Consider the following 15,438-nt stretch of genomic DNA (forward strand, 5'->3'; position numbering starts at 1 on the left):
TATATCTACCTTGGTAGATGTAATGTATGACACAGTCATGAAATCCTTCCAGGAGCTCCAGCAGGAGCTCAGCCTTCATCACAGCCAATTTCATCACTATTTACAACTTTGCCATGCACTCGCCCCTACATAAGTGATCTTGACTCCCTCTCGGATTGCAATCCTCTAGTGGGTAAACCTCTTGCAGAAGACTTAGGAGATCATATGTGAGCCAAATTATGTCTTACCTTTCTTATACAGAGCCCGTATATGTTGTTAGCCCTTCAGGCAGCTTGAGAAACTGACCTTGAAGCTCTTGACAATGATGACTGGACCAAAGCTCTAAGGTCGCCTTGGGAGGCAACCATTAGGGCATGCCTGCGACTCACACAGCTTTAATTCCTCCACAGGATCTAGTACACCAGATATTGCCTATGGCACATGGGGGTAGTGGACTCTTCATTATCCCTATAAAATTGTACGGAGGACGTTTCTTTCTTTCACAAGGTGGGGAGGGTGCCATGTCTTGCTCAGATTTTGGGATGGAATGATTTCCGTTCTGGGCAGGGTACTCTAATTGACACTCCTGCATATTACAGATGGCCTTGTGGGCAGTAGGTTCCTACTGTTCCTAGGTCTGACCATGGCAAAAAGAGGTATAGTCAGAGAATGGAAGGCTGAGGACCCTCTGTCCTTAGCTGTGTAGAATTGGGTTCTGGACCACTGCATGGGCTTAGAAGCTGTGACTTATCAAGCCAGGGGTAGCCAGGGGTAGCCCTCAAAATGCATAATAAGGTCTGGCACAGTTGGATGGATTTCTTTGGGGTTATTCTTGAGCCTGTCTGCTCAGAAAGCTCCTTACTGTATGAAGAACTTGGAGATTATCAACAGGTGTAGGAGGCTGGCCTGGTTTGTAGTGGGTACCTTGGGTATTTACACCTTACACCAGGTCCAGTTATCCCTCATTAGTGAAATGTAGTAGTGTTCTAGCAGCTTAGGCTGATAGAGGTAGCTATAGCAGAGCAGCTTACGCTGAACTAGGAGACCTGCAAAGCTGCTGCAATACCACTTATAGTTACACAGTACTTATATACAAGTAAAGACAATACTCAGGGTTATCAAAAATAAAGGGAAACAAGGCCAAAAATATCTCTGAGGCAATACTCCTTCTGGGGATAAGTATTATACACAATATATACATTGGTGCCAAAATAAGGTAAGTAATTAGACATAGGATGGTGCAAAGAGTAGGAAATGCTATATAATGCAATGGGAGAAAATAGGTCTAGGGGCAACACAAAGCATTTACTAAGAAAGTGGAATGTGAATCACGAATTCCCCCCTAGACAAGTGTAGTGTGTAGAGAATCGCTGGGAGAGGAAGAGTACAGTAAAGGTAAGTAAATTACCCCACCGAGCCCAGAAAAGCAGGAGTAAAGTACTGCAAGTTTCCTTAGGACACACTACAAGCCGTGATTAGATTTATTGCAAGAACAAACATTGCAAGATTGCAAACAACAAATAGTGGATTCCTAGACCTGAAGACCTGCAAAGGAAGGAGAATAAGTCCAGAAGTCGGAAGAAGTTCCAGGAAGGGCAGGAGCCCCTGCCAACCCAGAAGAGGGTGCAAAAGAAGAGTCCCCGGTTGGACGAAGACAGCAGAAATGCACCCAAGGAAGATGTCAGTGGGTTCCTGCATGATGCACTGGATTCCTCCAACAAGCCTTAGTTCCGGCAAAGTCGCATTTTGCATCAAAGTGGTGCTATCTGGAGCCAGGAGGGACCTGGGGCCTCAACGTGGTGTGAGGAGGAAGAGGGGGCTCCAGATAGCACCCACGGGAGTTCCAGGACCTGGGGACAAAGGAGGGGCAAAATGCGGTTGGTGCAGTACTACAAAGAAAAGTCCCACATCCCCGGAGGTCAACTCAGTGAGTTGAACATTGCACGATAGAGTGCTGGGGACCTGGGCCAGGCTGTTTACAAACAAATTTTGCAAATAGTGCACAGAGGCCTCAGGAGTTGAAGAAGATGCAGTGCACAGGGCTACTGTAATTCTCAGGGAATGCAAGGCATTACCTCCTCCAAATTGGGACAGCAGGACCTCAGGACAATCTGTGTCAAAGGGGTCCAGCCTCTGTGTTTCAAGGAGCACGCTCGTCACCAGGAGAGGAGTCCAAGAGAACCGGTCATCGACTTAGAAGGTGCCTGCTTGAGCACTCCACGGGAGATTTATTCTGTCCTTCTGGTGCAGGGTGAAGGCAGGGTGTCCTCAGAGCATGCACACCGTGGAAACTGTTGCAGTTGCTGGCTGGAGCTGAAGTTGCAGTGAAAAAGTAGCCCTTCTGGATACTTTGTTGCTGTTACTGCGGGTCCTGGAGCTGTCTGCGGTTGATCTGAGGTCAGAGGATAAAGTAGTAGTTGCTGAGGATTCCCGCTGGAAACTTGCAAGTAGAATCTGAAGAGAACTGACAGGAGAGACCCTAAATAGCCCTGAGAGGGGGATTGGCTACCTTATCAGGTATGGGCGATCAGGAGGGGTCTCCAGAGTGTCCTCACACCTTGCAAAGCAAGATGTCTGAAATCTGGGACACACTGGAGGAGCTCTGGGCACCACCCCTGGGGTGGTGATGGACAGGGGAGTGGTCATTCCCCTTTCCTTTGTCCAGTTCTGTGCCAGAGCAGAGACAAGGGGTCATTGAACCAGTGTAGACTGGCTTATGCAAGGAGGGTGCCATCTGTGCCCTTCAAAGCTTTTTCAGAGGCATGCGGAGGCTACCTCTCCCCAGCTTGTAACACCTATTTCCAAAGGGAGAGGGTGTAACACCCTGCTCCCAAAGGAAATGCTTTGTTCTGCCTTCCTGGGACTGAGCTGCTCAGATACCAGGAGGGAAGAACCCTGTCTGTGAGGTGGCAGCAGCTGTAGCTGCATTGCAAGACTCAGAGAGCTGTTTTGGCAGTACTGGGGGTCCATGGTGGAGCCCCCAGGATGCATGGAATTTGCTCCCCAATACCAGATTTGGAATGGGGGACAATTCCATGATCTTAGACACCTTACATGGCCGTATTCAGAGTTACCATTGTGAAGCTACATATAGGTATTGACCTATATGTAGTGCACGCGTGTAATGGCGTCCCGCACTCTCAAAGATCTGCGAATTGGCCCAGAACTATGTAGAACTATGTGGGGGCACCTTTGCTAGTGCAAGGGTGCCCTCAAATTTAGTAACTTTGCACCTAGCTTTCAGTGGCAGTCCTGTGAAAGGGTTTGTCTGAGCTCCTAATGGGTGGCAAAAGAAATGCTGCATCCCATAAGGATCTCCTGAAACCCCAATGCCCTGGGTACCTAGGTACCATATACTAGGGACTTATAAGGGGGGGGTTCCAGTGTGCCAATTGAAATTGGTGAATGAAGTACTAGCCTATAGTGACAGATTTAAAAGCATAGAGAGCATAAGCACTGAGGTTCTGGTTAGCAGATCCTCAGTGCCACAGTTAAGCACTACTGACAACACACACATTAGGCCACAAACTATGAGCACGGGGGTCCTGGCTAGCAGGATACCAGTGAGACATGCAAAACTCACTGACATATGGGTTGGGTATCTATGAGCACTGGGGTCCTGGCTAGCAGGATCCCAGTGACCCAGTAAAAACACATTGACACACACTCACAAACTGGCCAAAAGTGGGTAACCATGCTAGAAAGAGGCTACTGTCTCACAACAGGTGAGTGAAAGAGAAGAAGCGCGGTCAATGTTATTTAAAATGCATTTTAATGCATATTGTTGGGTGGCGGTGTAGGGTGAGGAGGTTTTTTTCTGTGCAATTGTTGTGTTTTGTAATGAGAATTGTTAGTCTTTCTCCTTTTTGTATAACAGACGACTTGCTTTGCAAAAATTTCTCATAAAAAAAACCCACAGCAAATGTGGCTGTGGCGGGGTCTTCCCAATAAATAAAACACATTTCAAAACAGCATTACTTGAAGTTACAAATGAAATGAAAACAGAAATATTATTTCAAATTCAATAACAATATAAATCCTTAATTAGTGCAGAAATTAGAAACATAACGCAATTTTAATCGCTCCATGATGAACCTACTAAGATCAATGTTGACATGTTCAATACCCCCAATACTCTTAGAATGATCAAAAATGCCTTATCAAGAATTTTCCTACATTCGAACAAGAGGTTTAGAAGCAGAAAGGGTCGCATTGGGTATGCTATCCCACAAAAGTGGTGCCAAAGAGATTATTAGTGCCAGATGGAAAGGACTCAGAAACGTTCTAAAAAGTTATAGTAAGAATAGAGGTCTGCTGGCTTTTTAAGAAAGATAAATTAGGACAGGTTACCACCAATCTAAATCTGCTACCTAAACTTTCTGGTTTAAAATTTAAATGAAGCATAAGTGCGGGCCCTCCAACTCCCATGTAACTAAAATATCCAAATCTGAAATTCTGTTGTTTACATGCCTTTTTGTAGTGCTGTAAGAACTTTTCATCAGTGTTGTGCTTTGATAGTATTTGCAATACTATGGGCCTAATTCACAAAGGTTGTGCTGTGACTTACTATTGCTGCACTTCTAAATTCCAGGGGCAGCCAGTAGTACTCTTGGCATGCTTCTCAACAGGAGCGGCTCTCGTGGCGTGGAAGGGGCGGGGTGGCTCGCGGGGGAGGGATAAACATTAAAACCAATTAAATTAAAAAAACAACACTTACCTCGCTTTCTCGCCGCTCCGCTCTTCTCTTCCGACTCACTGCAGGCACAGGCTCCCAGCCTGCAGCCTATCCTGACACTGCTCAAGAAGACTGGAAGACTGTGCACGCTCTCTCTCAACTGTGTTGCCTGGCTGGAGAGACCACTCTGCGCATGTATGTTTGGCCCGAGACAGCCGGCCAAACATACATGCACAGTGTGGGGGAGTGCACCGCACTCTCCCTCACTGCTTGTCATCCCCGTGGCCCTGTCACTTTAAAAGAAAGGGATAATAAAGTTTATTATACTTTTCTTTTAAAGGTTTTGCAGCTGCTGCTGCTGCTGCTGCTGGCAGGGGGGTGACTCCCCTCCGTCCTAATGGAGGAGCTGCCCCTGCTCCTCAAGAGCAATTCACAACTGTTCACACATCAAAACCTGTGACTATGGGCCTAACCGAGTAAATACAATAGCAATAAATTGCCAGTGGTTCAAAGAATTTAGAAAAGAAAGAAACCGACCTCAAACCTATTGTAATGTTAAGCCGAAGTTGGGTAAAGTACAGACATTGGACCTTACTAGCAGAGGGACAACTACTTCACATCTGCAAATTGACTTCCAAGGGGTGGGAGTGTACGATGCCATGATACATCGCCCATTCCCACAAAATCACAAGTTTGTAGGCAGTTACAATCCTGCTGCCATCTCGCAAGGAATATCAAGGAGCAATAACAAATCTGTTGGACGGGAAAGGGCATCGGTGCGGTGGGAGAGGAAGGGTTTCTTCACTAGGTAAGGTATTTGCGAATGTACAAATATACACTGGGTTCAAATGTGCAATCAGAACTGCCTGCACATAATTGGCTATTCCCAAAATCTTTCCAGGACCTTTATTAGAAACCTTTGTAAAAGCAGAAAAAAGGAACATTTTAAACCAAATTTTGAACCCCACAAAACAGTAACCCTAATGGTGCAGACTTTTTTTTATATATGCATGTGGTCAGTTTAAACTGTGCAATATTGCCTTTTCTTAAAATATACACTAAAACCAGGGTCGATCAAGCCAAGTGAGATGCACTGGAGTTCTGTTAAGTACTTCAAGGAACCTTTCTGTGAGTCCCTTCAGTTGCCATTATGTATTTGTAAATTAATATTTGTCAAATGTTGTATTTGCTGATACATAAGGATATGGTAAAGGTTGCACTTGACACTCCATAATTCTGCATAAAACCTTTCTTTTTAACCAACTTGAGGTGTCACTTTCAGTTAAAATATCGCCAGCCTGCCCTTTATGACTTTCCTCAAACATTTAGGACCAAATTTAGGAGGGACTTGTGCCCCCTTCAGCACATTAGCATCATTTTTTTTTACTCTAATGTGGCCCAACGAGGCCAAATTCGCCACACCAGATTTACAAAATGGTGCAACACATGTGTTGCGCCACTTTGTAACTCCTTACACCAGATTAGAAAGTGGCACAGTGCATGCATTGTGCCACTTTGTTACCACTTGCACCACATTGTGCCTGCGGCAGGCATAATGTATGTAAGGGGTGCGTTCCCCCATCAGGGGGACCCCAAAAATGGCACAGTGGAATCAAAGAGATTCCGCTGCACAATTTTTAGCAGCTATTTTTAATGCCTGCACAAAGCAGGCTTTTAAAGGGGACATATCATTGTTTTCAAGGGACTCCAATGCACTCTGCAGGATTAGCGCCAAAATGTTGGCGCTAATCCTGGACAGTGCATCAATAGCATCAAAAATGTTGACGCAATTGCCCCTACCCTGTGCAATGGTGTGCCGCATATTAAATACGGCGCACACATGGTGGTGGTGGTAGGGGGCGCTAAGGGCGCAAGAAAAGTGACGCTGCATTGGATGCAGCCCCACTTTTCTTAAATTTGGACCTTAGACCTCAAAAGCGTCATATCTTAAACATGTTTGGGAAAAATGTTATTTAGAAGTGCCCAAGCGTTGCGGCGATGACTGCTGTTAAATATGCTGTTGAGTTAAAATCCTGATGGAAAAGCTGGCTAGTTTTCAGACTCTGTATTAATCACAATACCTCTTGTATTTCTTACATGGTGACCAATTAGGGAATACTAAATAGAAGGAGCAGGCTTTCATTATAAAAGCTGCCGTAGTCAGCGCTACTATTACCTGGAATGCATGATCGAGACTTTCTGAGATATACATCCATTCATTCATGGCGTTTGTCTCAAATATAAAAAGTGAGAGCCCGGGATTAACATAACTCAAGTTTGTTTGTTAATTACGAAAAATAGAAAAAATAACATATTAATGCCAGCGGACATACATTTATCAGCAGAATAAGAACAATCCCCATTCTGCTCATAATTCTCACTGGTCATATAGCACTGACACAAAACAATTCTTAATTCAGCATCTGGAAGCCCGTGTTTAGTGGCAAGCTTGTTCTACCTTTCGTTTTTTAAATACATTTCATTATTTGTGGTAATATCGACCGTTCACTTGTTTGCATATCACACACAGAGAATCTCACCTATTTAGGTTTGACATTAACTCTTGAACCATGACATGAATTGGACTGATCTGAAGTACAATTAAAGATATTTTTCTTTATTTGCAGCAATTGTGACAATAATAGGCAACAGAACTATGTCTGAATATGGCAGCTTGAGCCTTAAGTGCAGTAGTGATGTGCCAGTGTATGAAAGCATGACATGGACATTGGAGAGAAAGGCTGGAGGTTCTCCTGACCTACAGAAGTACATCGGAGACAAGAATGAAACTCTTAATATGCAAAATGTGCTCCAGTATTGGGAAGGTGAGTGGAAAGAGTTACAATTAGGTTCTACATGTTCTTTGAACGGGGCTCTAAACTAAGCTTCAAATCCTTGATTGTAATAAACAAAAGCGCATGCGACAACCCCTGATGTCACTTGACCGTCTCACATCTTAGACATCCTTTGACTGTGTACGAAGTACACTAGGAAGAATGTACCAGAAGTTCGAAAGTATCTTGCACCACATCAAGCCAGAAACCTTAGGCAGGACAGAGGCAAAAAGAAGGTGATATAATCAATGAGTTAGGGTCGTGTGGGGCAATCAACCATACAAAAAACAAACAGGTGGCTCAACTAACTGAATCCTAGACTGAAATACCCTAACATAACTGAAATGATAGAAACCATTGATCAAAATTATTTCCCAGGTATACGTACTGTACAAAATTGCTTCTCAAAGTCTTTTGCACATCGAGTTTCAGTTACATATACAAATGGCTCTATTTTAGGAGTGAAAGACGTTCAACAAATATAAACTACTCACAAAGTTTAGTACATTAAATGCTATGTCGTTTTGTGCACGGCGAAATAGTCATCAAGTGGCCTGGGATTGGTGGTTTGGAACACCTACAAATTCAAGGGTTTTCTGACATTAAATTGCTGGAAATTATTAGAGATTTACTCTACCACGGAATGGAGTAACTCTCTTTCTAGCGTGGGAATAGCAATAGAACTCAATTAAGAAATCGTGCAATAAAGTGAAAACAGTTTCTTTCTGCTGGTGTCCAACCTCCTCTTAAACACACGGTTGCTGCAGTTATGTGTGTGAACACGGAATACTGAGGCTCCGTAATTCCGAAGCCATCTCGGGCCTCTTCAATCCATTTAAAGCCACTCCCTGCCCCTTCAGCTCACTCTTGCAGCTTTCTACTTTCTTCCTTATTGACGGTTTTTCGTTGTTCCCTTCCTCCGTCTTTCCCATATGTGACTTTTGCTCACAGCAAATGCTTGAGGCAGAAGAGTAAGCCCCGGCCCTTATTTTTGAGCTCAGCACCGGAAACAACAAGCACAAATTAAGCACTGATTTACAACTATTGCACTAACATTTTGTATTTGACAACAAAAGTGGGGCTCATCTGAAGACGTATTGATGGAATCAAAGCTGTGAAAAAGCCTTTAGAAATGAAGCACATCAGAAGGGTTCTTTTTGTCATGGACAATTATGGTTAGTGCTTTAGAAAGCAAACATTGGACCATGTTTTCTGAGTTCTTAACTATCTTCCTCATCCATTTCTGACATCCCTAAGGAAACGTTCTTGCAACATCAGCAGCAGTGAGTTAACTTAATAGTAATCAACTGCAGCCTCACCACAGAGTTCTAATGGGCACTAATGTGTTGTATTCAAGACAAAAGTGAATCACTTATGAACAGCATTTTGATGGAACAGGAGCTGTTGAAGAGAAGTCTGTAGTAAAAGATCACTGTGAAGTTAATGCAGGCTGGAAATCAGAATGTTAAAAATGTGAGGGGATGTGTGAATTTTTTAAATATTTGGAGGCATAATGTACTTGGTCGCAAGGCCTGGCTGAAGGTGAACTTCCTGCTGCGCATGGCCGAAAGGTCCCAGAGGAAGCTTACATCGCACTGCTGTAATCCCTTAGCTAATCCTTGATTGGCATGTTTAACTTTCCTATATGGCTATAGTGTATGTTGGGGATATACACCTACAGAATCGAAAGTTAATTTGTGGTCTGCAGCTCGTATTGTGCCATCCACTAGAGTGACAAAGGCAAACATGCCTGTTGGACCTGGTCCCTTTTGCAGGGTCATCCCCAAACTTTTTGCCTCCTTCCTCCCATTTTTTTCTGACCATTTTTCGTTGGCTTAAGGACTCTGGACAATTTACCAGTGGTAATGTGCATATGCTCTTTATGTAAACTGTATGTGTAATTGGCTTTTCCATGAGTGCCATATTTGATTTACTAGTAAGTTCCTAGTAAAGGTTAGGTTCCCAGGGACTGTAAATCAAATGCTACTAGTGGGCCTACAACACTGATTGTGCCACACTCATGAGTAACCCTGTAAACATGGCTTAGACCTCCCTCTGCAGTGTCTGTGTGTGCAGTTATAAACTGCCAATTTGACCTGGCAAGGGTACCCACTTGCTAGACTCAAACCTTCCTTTTTTATATATGTAAGGCACCCCTAAGGTAGGCTCTGGGTAGCTCCATGGGCAGGGCGCATTGTATGTAAAAGGTAGGACATGTCCTGGTGTGTTTTACGTGTCCTGATAGTGAAACACTGCAACATTTTGTTTTCACTATTTGTAGGAAAGTGCCCTCTTTTTGTCATGTTGCCCCCATTTTCTGCCTGATGTAAGTGTGTTTGACTGTGTTCACTGGGATCCTGATAACCAGGATCACAATGATTATGCTCTTTCTCCTCTAAATTGTGTCACTGCATACTGGTAACCCAGTATTTCACCCAAAATTGGCATACTGGTCCACCCTCATAAGTCCCTAGTATATGGTAGCTAGGTACCCAGAGCATTGTGGTTCCAGGGGATCCCTATGAGCTGCAGCATTTCTTTTGCCACCCATAAAGGCTTCTTTATGCAATGGCAGGCTTCTACAGGACTGCCATTGCAGCCTGTGGGAAATGCTGCATGCACCCTTTCACTGCCATTTACGCTGCACCGGGTCACTTATAAGTCACCCATATTGCAGACCTTCCAACCCTGACGGATGGATGCAGAGTATCTCTGTGTGAGGGCACCCCTGCACTAGCAGAGGTGCCCCCACAACCTCCAGGACCATTTTCCCAGACTTCGTGAGTGCGGAAACACCATTTTATGAATGTACTGGACATAGGTCACCACCACTTATGTACAGCTTCACAATGGGAACTCCGAATATAGCCATGTTTGGTATAAAACTTGTTGGAATCATAAACTAAGGCATTTGCAAGCATTTTGCACCTTCTTTGTCCCCATGCTGTTGGACTCCTGCGCGTGCTGTCTGGTCTTCTGAGAGCTCTCTGAGTTGCCGAGAGTCCCCTCTGATTTTCCCTCTTGGTTAGAGTCCAGCAGGGCGCTCCTGGTCCCCGGAAGCTCCATTTTCTGCTAAGCACGAGCTTTGGGTGTGCCAAGCCTTGTTGGTGGAGTCCAGCAATGCAAACCAGATTGCAATCATCCATCTGGCGTGGGACATCATCTGCACCAACCAGGAACCCACATCCATCTTCTTGGGTGCAGTACTGACTTTTGTTCTTCACCGGTGGCTCTTTTTTAGCACCTTCATCCGAGTTAGCAGGGGCTCCTGTTCTTCCTGGACTCTTCAGTGCTTCTTGGACTTGGTCCCCTTCTTCCATAGGTCTTCAGGTCTAGGAATCCATCGTTGGTGTATTGCAGTCTCTTCTGGTTCTTGCATAATCTTCTTTCTTGTGTTCTTGTGTGTTCTAAGAAAGTTACTGTGATTTACTCCTGCTTTCCTTGGCTCTAGGGTGGGTTCTATTATGTACCTTTGGTGTTTTCTAATACTCCTAGCACCCCTCTACACACTACACTTGCCTAGGTGGGAAACTGACTTTCGCATTTCACTTTCTTAGAATATGGTTTGTGTTCTCCCTAGGCACATTTCTAACTATTGTGGTTTTCACTATTTGCACTGTTTTCTAACTGTTTTTACAGCTATTTCTTTTTACTAGTGTATATAATTTGTGTATCCCGTACCTCCTAAGAGAGTATAGTCTCTTTGTTATTTTTAGCTTTTTTGTCACCAAAAAAAAGTACCTTTATTTTTGTAACACTGAGTATTTTCTTTCATGTGTGTGAGTACTGTGTGCTACAGTGGTATTGCATGAGCTTTGTATGTCTCCTAGTTAGGACTTGGCTGCTCATCCACACTACCCTGAGAGAATCTGGCTTCTAGACACTGACTACATTTCACTAATAAGGGATAACTGGACCTGGTATAAGGTGTAAGTACCTTAGGTACCCACTACAAACCAGGCCAGCGTCCTACACTATTGCAAGGCCTATCTCTCCCACAGGTTAACAGGGGACTGCCTTTAAATATGTTTTAAGTACAGTTTCCCATTTGGAGTAGATAGAAATGTCGAGATTGGGGTCTCTAAACTCACAATTTAAAAATAGGTCTTTTGGAAATGTTGATTCTTAGATTGTCAGTTTGAAAATGGCACTTTTAGAAAATTGGCATTTTCTTGCTTAAACCATTCTGTGCCTCTGTCTGCCTGTAGAATCCACATCTGGGTCAGACTGATGGTTGGGCTGTTTGTGAATTCTCTCTAGACAGTGACACAAAGGGATTTGGGGTGTAGCCTGCATATCCTGATGAGTCACCTGGGCTAGAGTGGGGAAGGAAGCGCTGAAACTTACACCTGAAAGGGTTGTGCCTGTCCTCACACAATGTAGCCTCCAACCTCCTGGTGTGTGTCTGGGGCCATGCCTGGGCAAGACAGGATCTTGTGCACAACAGAGACTTTTCTTTGAAGTTTGCCTACTTCAAAGGCAGAACTGGGTATAAGTTGTGTACCCAAAACCCCAGACTTTTAGATTACTTGTGGATCAAGAGAAACCTCTGTCAGGGAGAAGAGCCGAAGAGCTGGAGGAGGAGTACTGCCCCTTTGCCCATGAGTGTGCTTTGCTGGGTTGGCATGCAGTTGCTGCTTCTGCCTGAGAGAGAAAAAAGACTGGACTTTGCTGTGTTTTCCTGCTTCCAACGTGTCTCCAAGGGCTTATACTAAGCTTGCCCCCTGTTCTGAAGTCTCAGGGCTATCAAAGACTTTCTCTGGCAGCACCTGGACTTTCTTGCTGAGACTTCTACCCTGCAAAGTGGTGCCTAATCCAGTCCCTGGGTCCTTGACAGGAGAAGCTGGTGGAACCAAGTCTAAAATTCACGCACAGGAGCCGTGCAGGTGAAAAATCAATGCACCACCTGCTTCTCGGCTGCAAAATTGACATACCACCTGCATCGCAGCTGGGAAATCAACACAACACCCATGTGCGGCTGCCAAAATCGACACATCACCATTGCAGCACAGCTCTTCACCACTGTGCTCTGGCATTTCACATGAATCATGTGGATGGCACAATCATTGCTGCAGGCTCATCTGCAGAGGATAATGGGTTTGAAATCAATTGTAAAAAGACAAAAGTTATCACCCATAATTGTCGTATTTTAAACCAACATGAATGGTACCTTAATGGAGACACAATTGATGAAGCCCCATTCAAATGTGTTCTTAAGAGTCAAGATAGGTTCAAGGGCTACTTTTGCACTCCAAAGAGAAACAATTAAGGGAAAAACACAGGTTCTCAACCACACCTTTTCAAAGCTAGCAATTCTATTCAAGGGCATAATCTCCAGCCATTGGCTGCAGAAATGAAGGCAAGACTACCACCTGCCCTCTCACATGGAACGGAACTAATGATTGGTGCAGAGGCCAGCCTCCTTGATAAAATCATGATAAGATCTCATAACAAGTTTTCTGGTTACCGAGATTTGCATCATCCACCCAAGTCAGCCTGGAATTTTCTCTGATAAAGCAGACACTTACCAGGTCTGTGGCATTTGTTAAATCCTTCCACAATTTGCTGTCAGCCATTGAGGCTTCACTGGCTAATCTAGTGTGGTCTGGAATAAAACTTCAAAGGGGTAATGGCGAAGACAAATATTACCTTGAAAAAAGCATAGAAAGCTGAAGGTCGGTGACCTATGGAACCTTAACATGTCCGGCCAAGCTTTCAGAAGAGCAGTAAATAAATCTATTAAGTTGCAAAGTTGGCCGGACGATAAAAGTGGCCAAGTGGTCACATGTGTGGCTGGTATTGAACTCTTACGATGTCCAAAGATTTCCTCCCCTTATGGAGTCCACTTACTTCCTGAAGATTAAGCTGAAATTATTGACATTGAGATTTGGTGATATTCCATCACTCGACTTTTTACCAAAGTGGAGGGAGGATGGTCAAAGGGGGGATTGGAAATGCTGCTTATGCCTTCAGGCAGACAAAACATTGCAGCATTTGTTCAGTTTCTACCCTGCTCTGACCAACAGCGAAGAAGTTGTAGTGAATCCTAGTTTGTTTTAATGGGATAACAGGAGTTAGCTTAGCCTTTGGCTTGCAGACTTGTGCCCCTGTCACCTAGTGACTTTTAACCTACTTAGCTTGCTCTGTCTTAGACCATTTATTTAATTATTTCTTCTAAGATGGCTACCTTGCTTAAGGTTAGGCCATTTTGTTTAGATTTATGTTATCAGTGTCACCGCGCTAAGGCATCAACTCATGCAACAAAGACGAACAAACAGTAGGTGCTCACATTAGAAATTACCGTCCCAAGCATGCGGTGTTATCTATTGTTTTGGAACAACCTACGTCAGTGGTCCAAGTAGATCTGTATAAATACATCACACTTTAGACAGATAATCAGAGGGATTCCAACCAGATACCATCGCTGCTATCAATGCCGCACGTCGTCTTGACACTGACCCGGACTTCGTGCTCTTTCGGAGTCTGAGCACGAGACCTCATTCCGAGGTAACAAGGGTTGGGGGCTCCTTCCAGGGACATGGCATTGGCAGATTAAGTTTAACATATTATACACTTTATGTCTTTCCATGCTATCGCAAGATGGTGGGGGTCTTCATAATCATGACTCTCGTCTTTACAATTTTATCTCTTGCACTGTTCATTATTCTAATCATTGCAGCCCATGCAATTTACCGCAGATTGCAGATTGTATTAAATAAAAACTATTGAAACATTATTGCACTTTGTTATCGCCTGTGTTTGGTTGAGACATGATATATCTGTGAGAAAGGGGTAATCTCCGTTTAACCACAACATTCCCTGAGATGTCATACTTCTGCGTCCATGTGTAAAGGCTGCCAAAAATCACCTTTAACTGTTTGGGTTATTGGTGAGGTACTGCTAGTGAGCCGGAGGGGTTGGGACTACAGATGCAACTTGTTGTAGGATAGGTATAGCCACCTACAAACATAAGTACTGTCATCCTTGAACCAAGAGTCCAAACTACGAAAAAGTATGTTGAGGAAAGATTTTTTTGAGTCCTAACCAATAAGTGCTGTCCCTGAGGTAGTGGGACCCTTGGCTGTGTCTATCTGAACTTCTCCCACAAACTCTGAAAAACATTAGGACTGTGAACATTTCTGACTTCCAGCTGGTGGAGGACCAGAATGAACCAACCAAGCCAATCTGAGTAAGAAAAACTTTACTAGGCTGAAAACACAGGTTTATCCTACTTGGAGTGTCTCCACAACAACAAATCCATTTCAGTGAGCCCTCTATGGGAAGGTATTTGGCCTCATGGGACTAATTGACGGATACAGCCTGCAGCTTTGTCCCACTGGAGGATTCTTAGCTCTGAAAAAAATAAGGGACAGAGAGGGTACTCCAGGCAAAGCAAATTTCTGCCCTCCTCGTTTAGAGTCGGGGGCGAACTTCAGTATATAGACGGTGGAGACTACAGCATCTCCACTGTATACATACACCTCTGAAGGCTCAATGAAGTAAGGACTATCTGAGGTTTGGCCACTTGTCTGCCCGCCCTATTTAGAGTTGGCAAACACAAGACCAGTTGTCCATCAGTGCCAGATAGAATCTGGCAATAGAGGGCAGTGAAAACTACAAAAGCACCCCCATGTCAGGGAAGGACACTGACATGCAGCTCCGTCATATTGGCAAACTGTCAGTCAAACTTTCAAAGTATTAACTGGAACTGCCAGTTCCTGTGAATGCAAGAGGTGTCTGCTGGGACGGTGAACATTGCTAAATTTTGAGAGAAGAGTATCCTGGCCATGGCAGGAGCAAAGTACTCTGCCATAGTGACAGTACTTAATCTGTCCGCCATAGTCAAATGACCAGGCTAAGGCATAAAAAGCATCCAGCTGACAAAGGGACTTGCCTGGACACAAAATTTTAACTTTTTTCCGCTCTGAGATTTTTCTGCCAAAACGGATG

At 44.2% G+C, this 15,438-nt stretch overlaps 1 protein-coding gene across 1 annotated transcript in view; it reads left to right on the forward strand.

Annotated features, from left to right (window-relative positions):
* The window catches only part of LOC138296694 (adhesion G protein-coupled receptor F5-like), a 1,174,222-nt gene that overhangs the window by 724,853 nt on the left and 433,931 nt on the right, over positions 1–15,438 (forward strand). The window contains exon 12 of the mRNA XM_069236066.1: positions 7,282–7,479. Within this exon, the coding sequence (XP_069092167.1) occupies positions 7,282–7,479 (198 nt within the window). The remainder of the gene's footprint in view (positions 1–7,281; positions 7,480–15,438) is intronic.

Source organism: Pleurodeles waltl, chromosome 5 (genome assembly GCF_031143425.1).
Source record: "Pleurodeles waltl isolate 20211129_DDA chromosome 5, aPleWal1.hap1.20221129, whole genome shotgun sequence".
NCBI lineage: Eukaryota > Metazoa > Chordata > Amphibia > Caudata > Salamandridae > Pleurodeles > Pleurodeles waltl.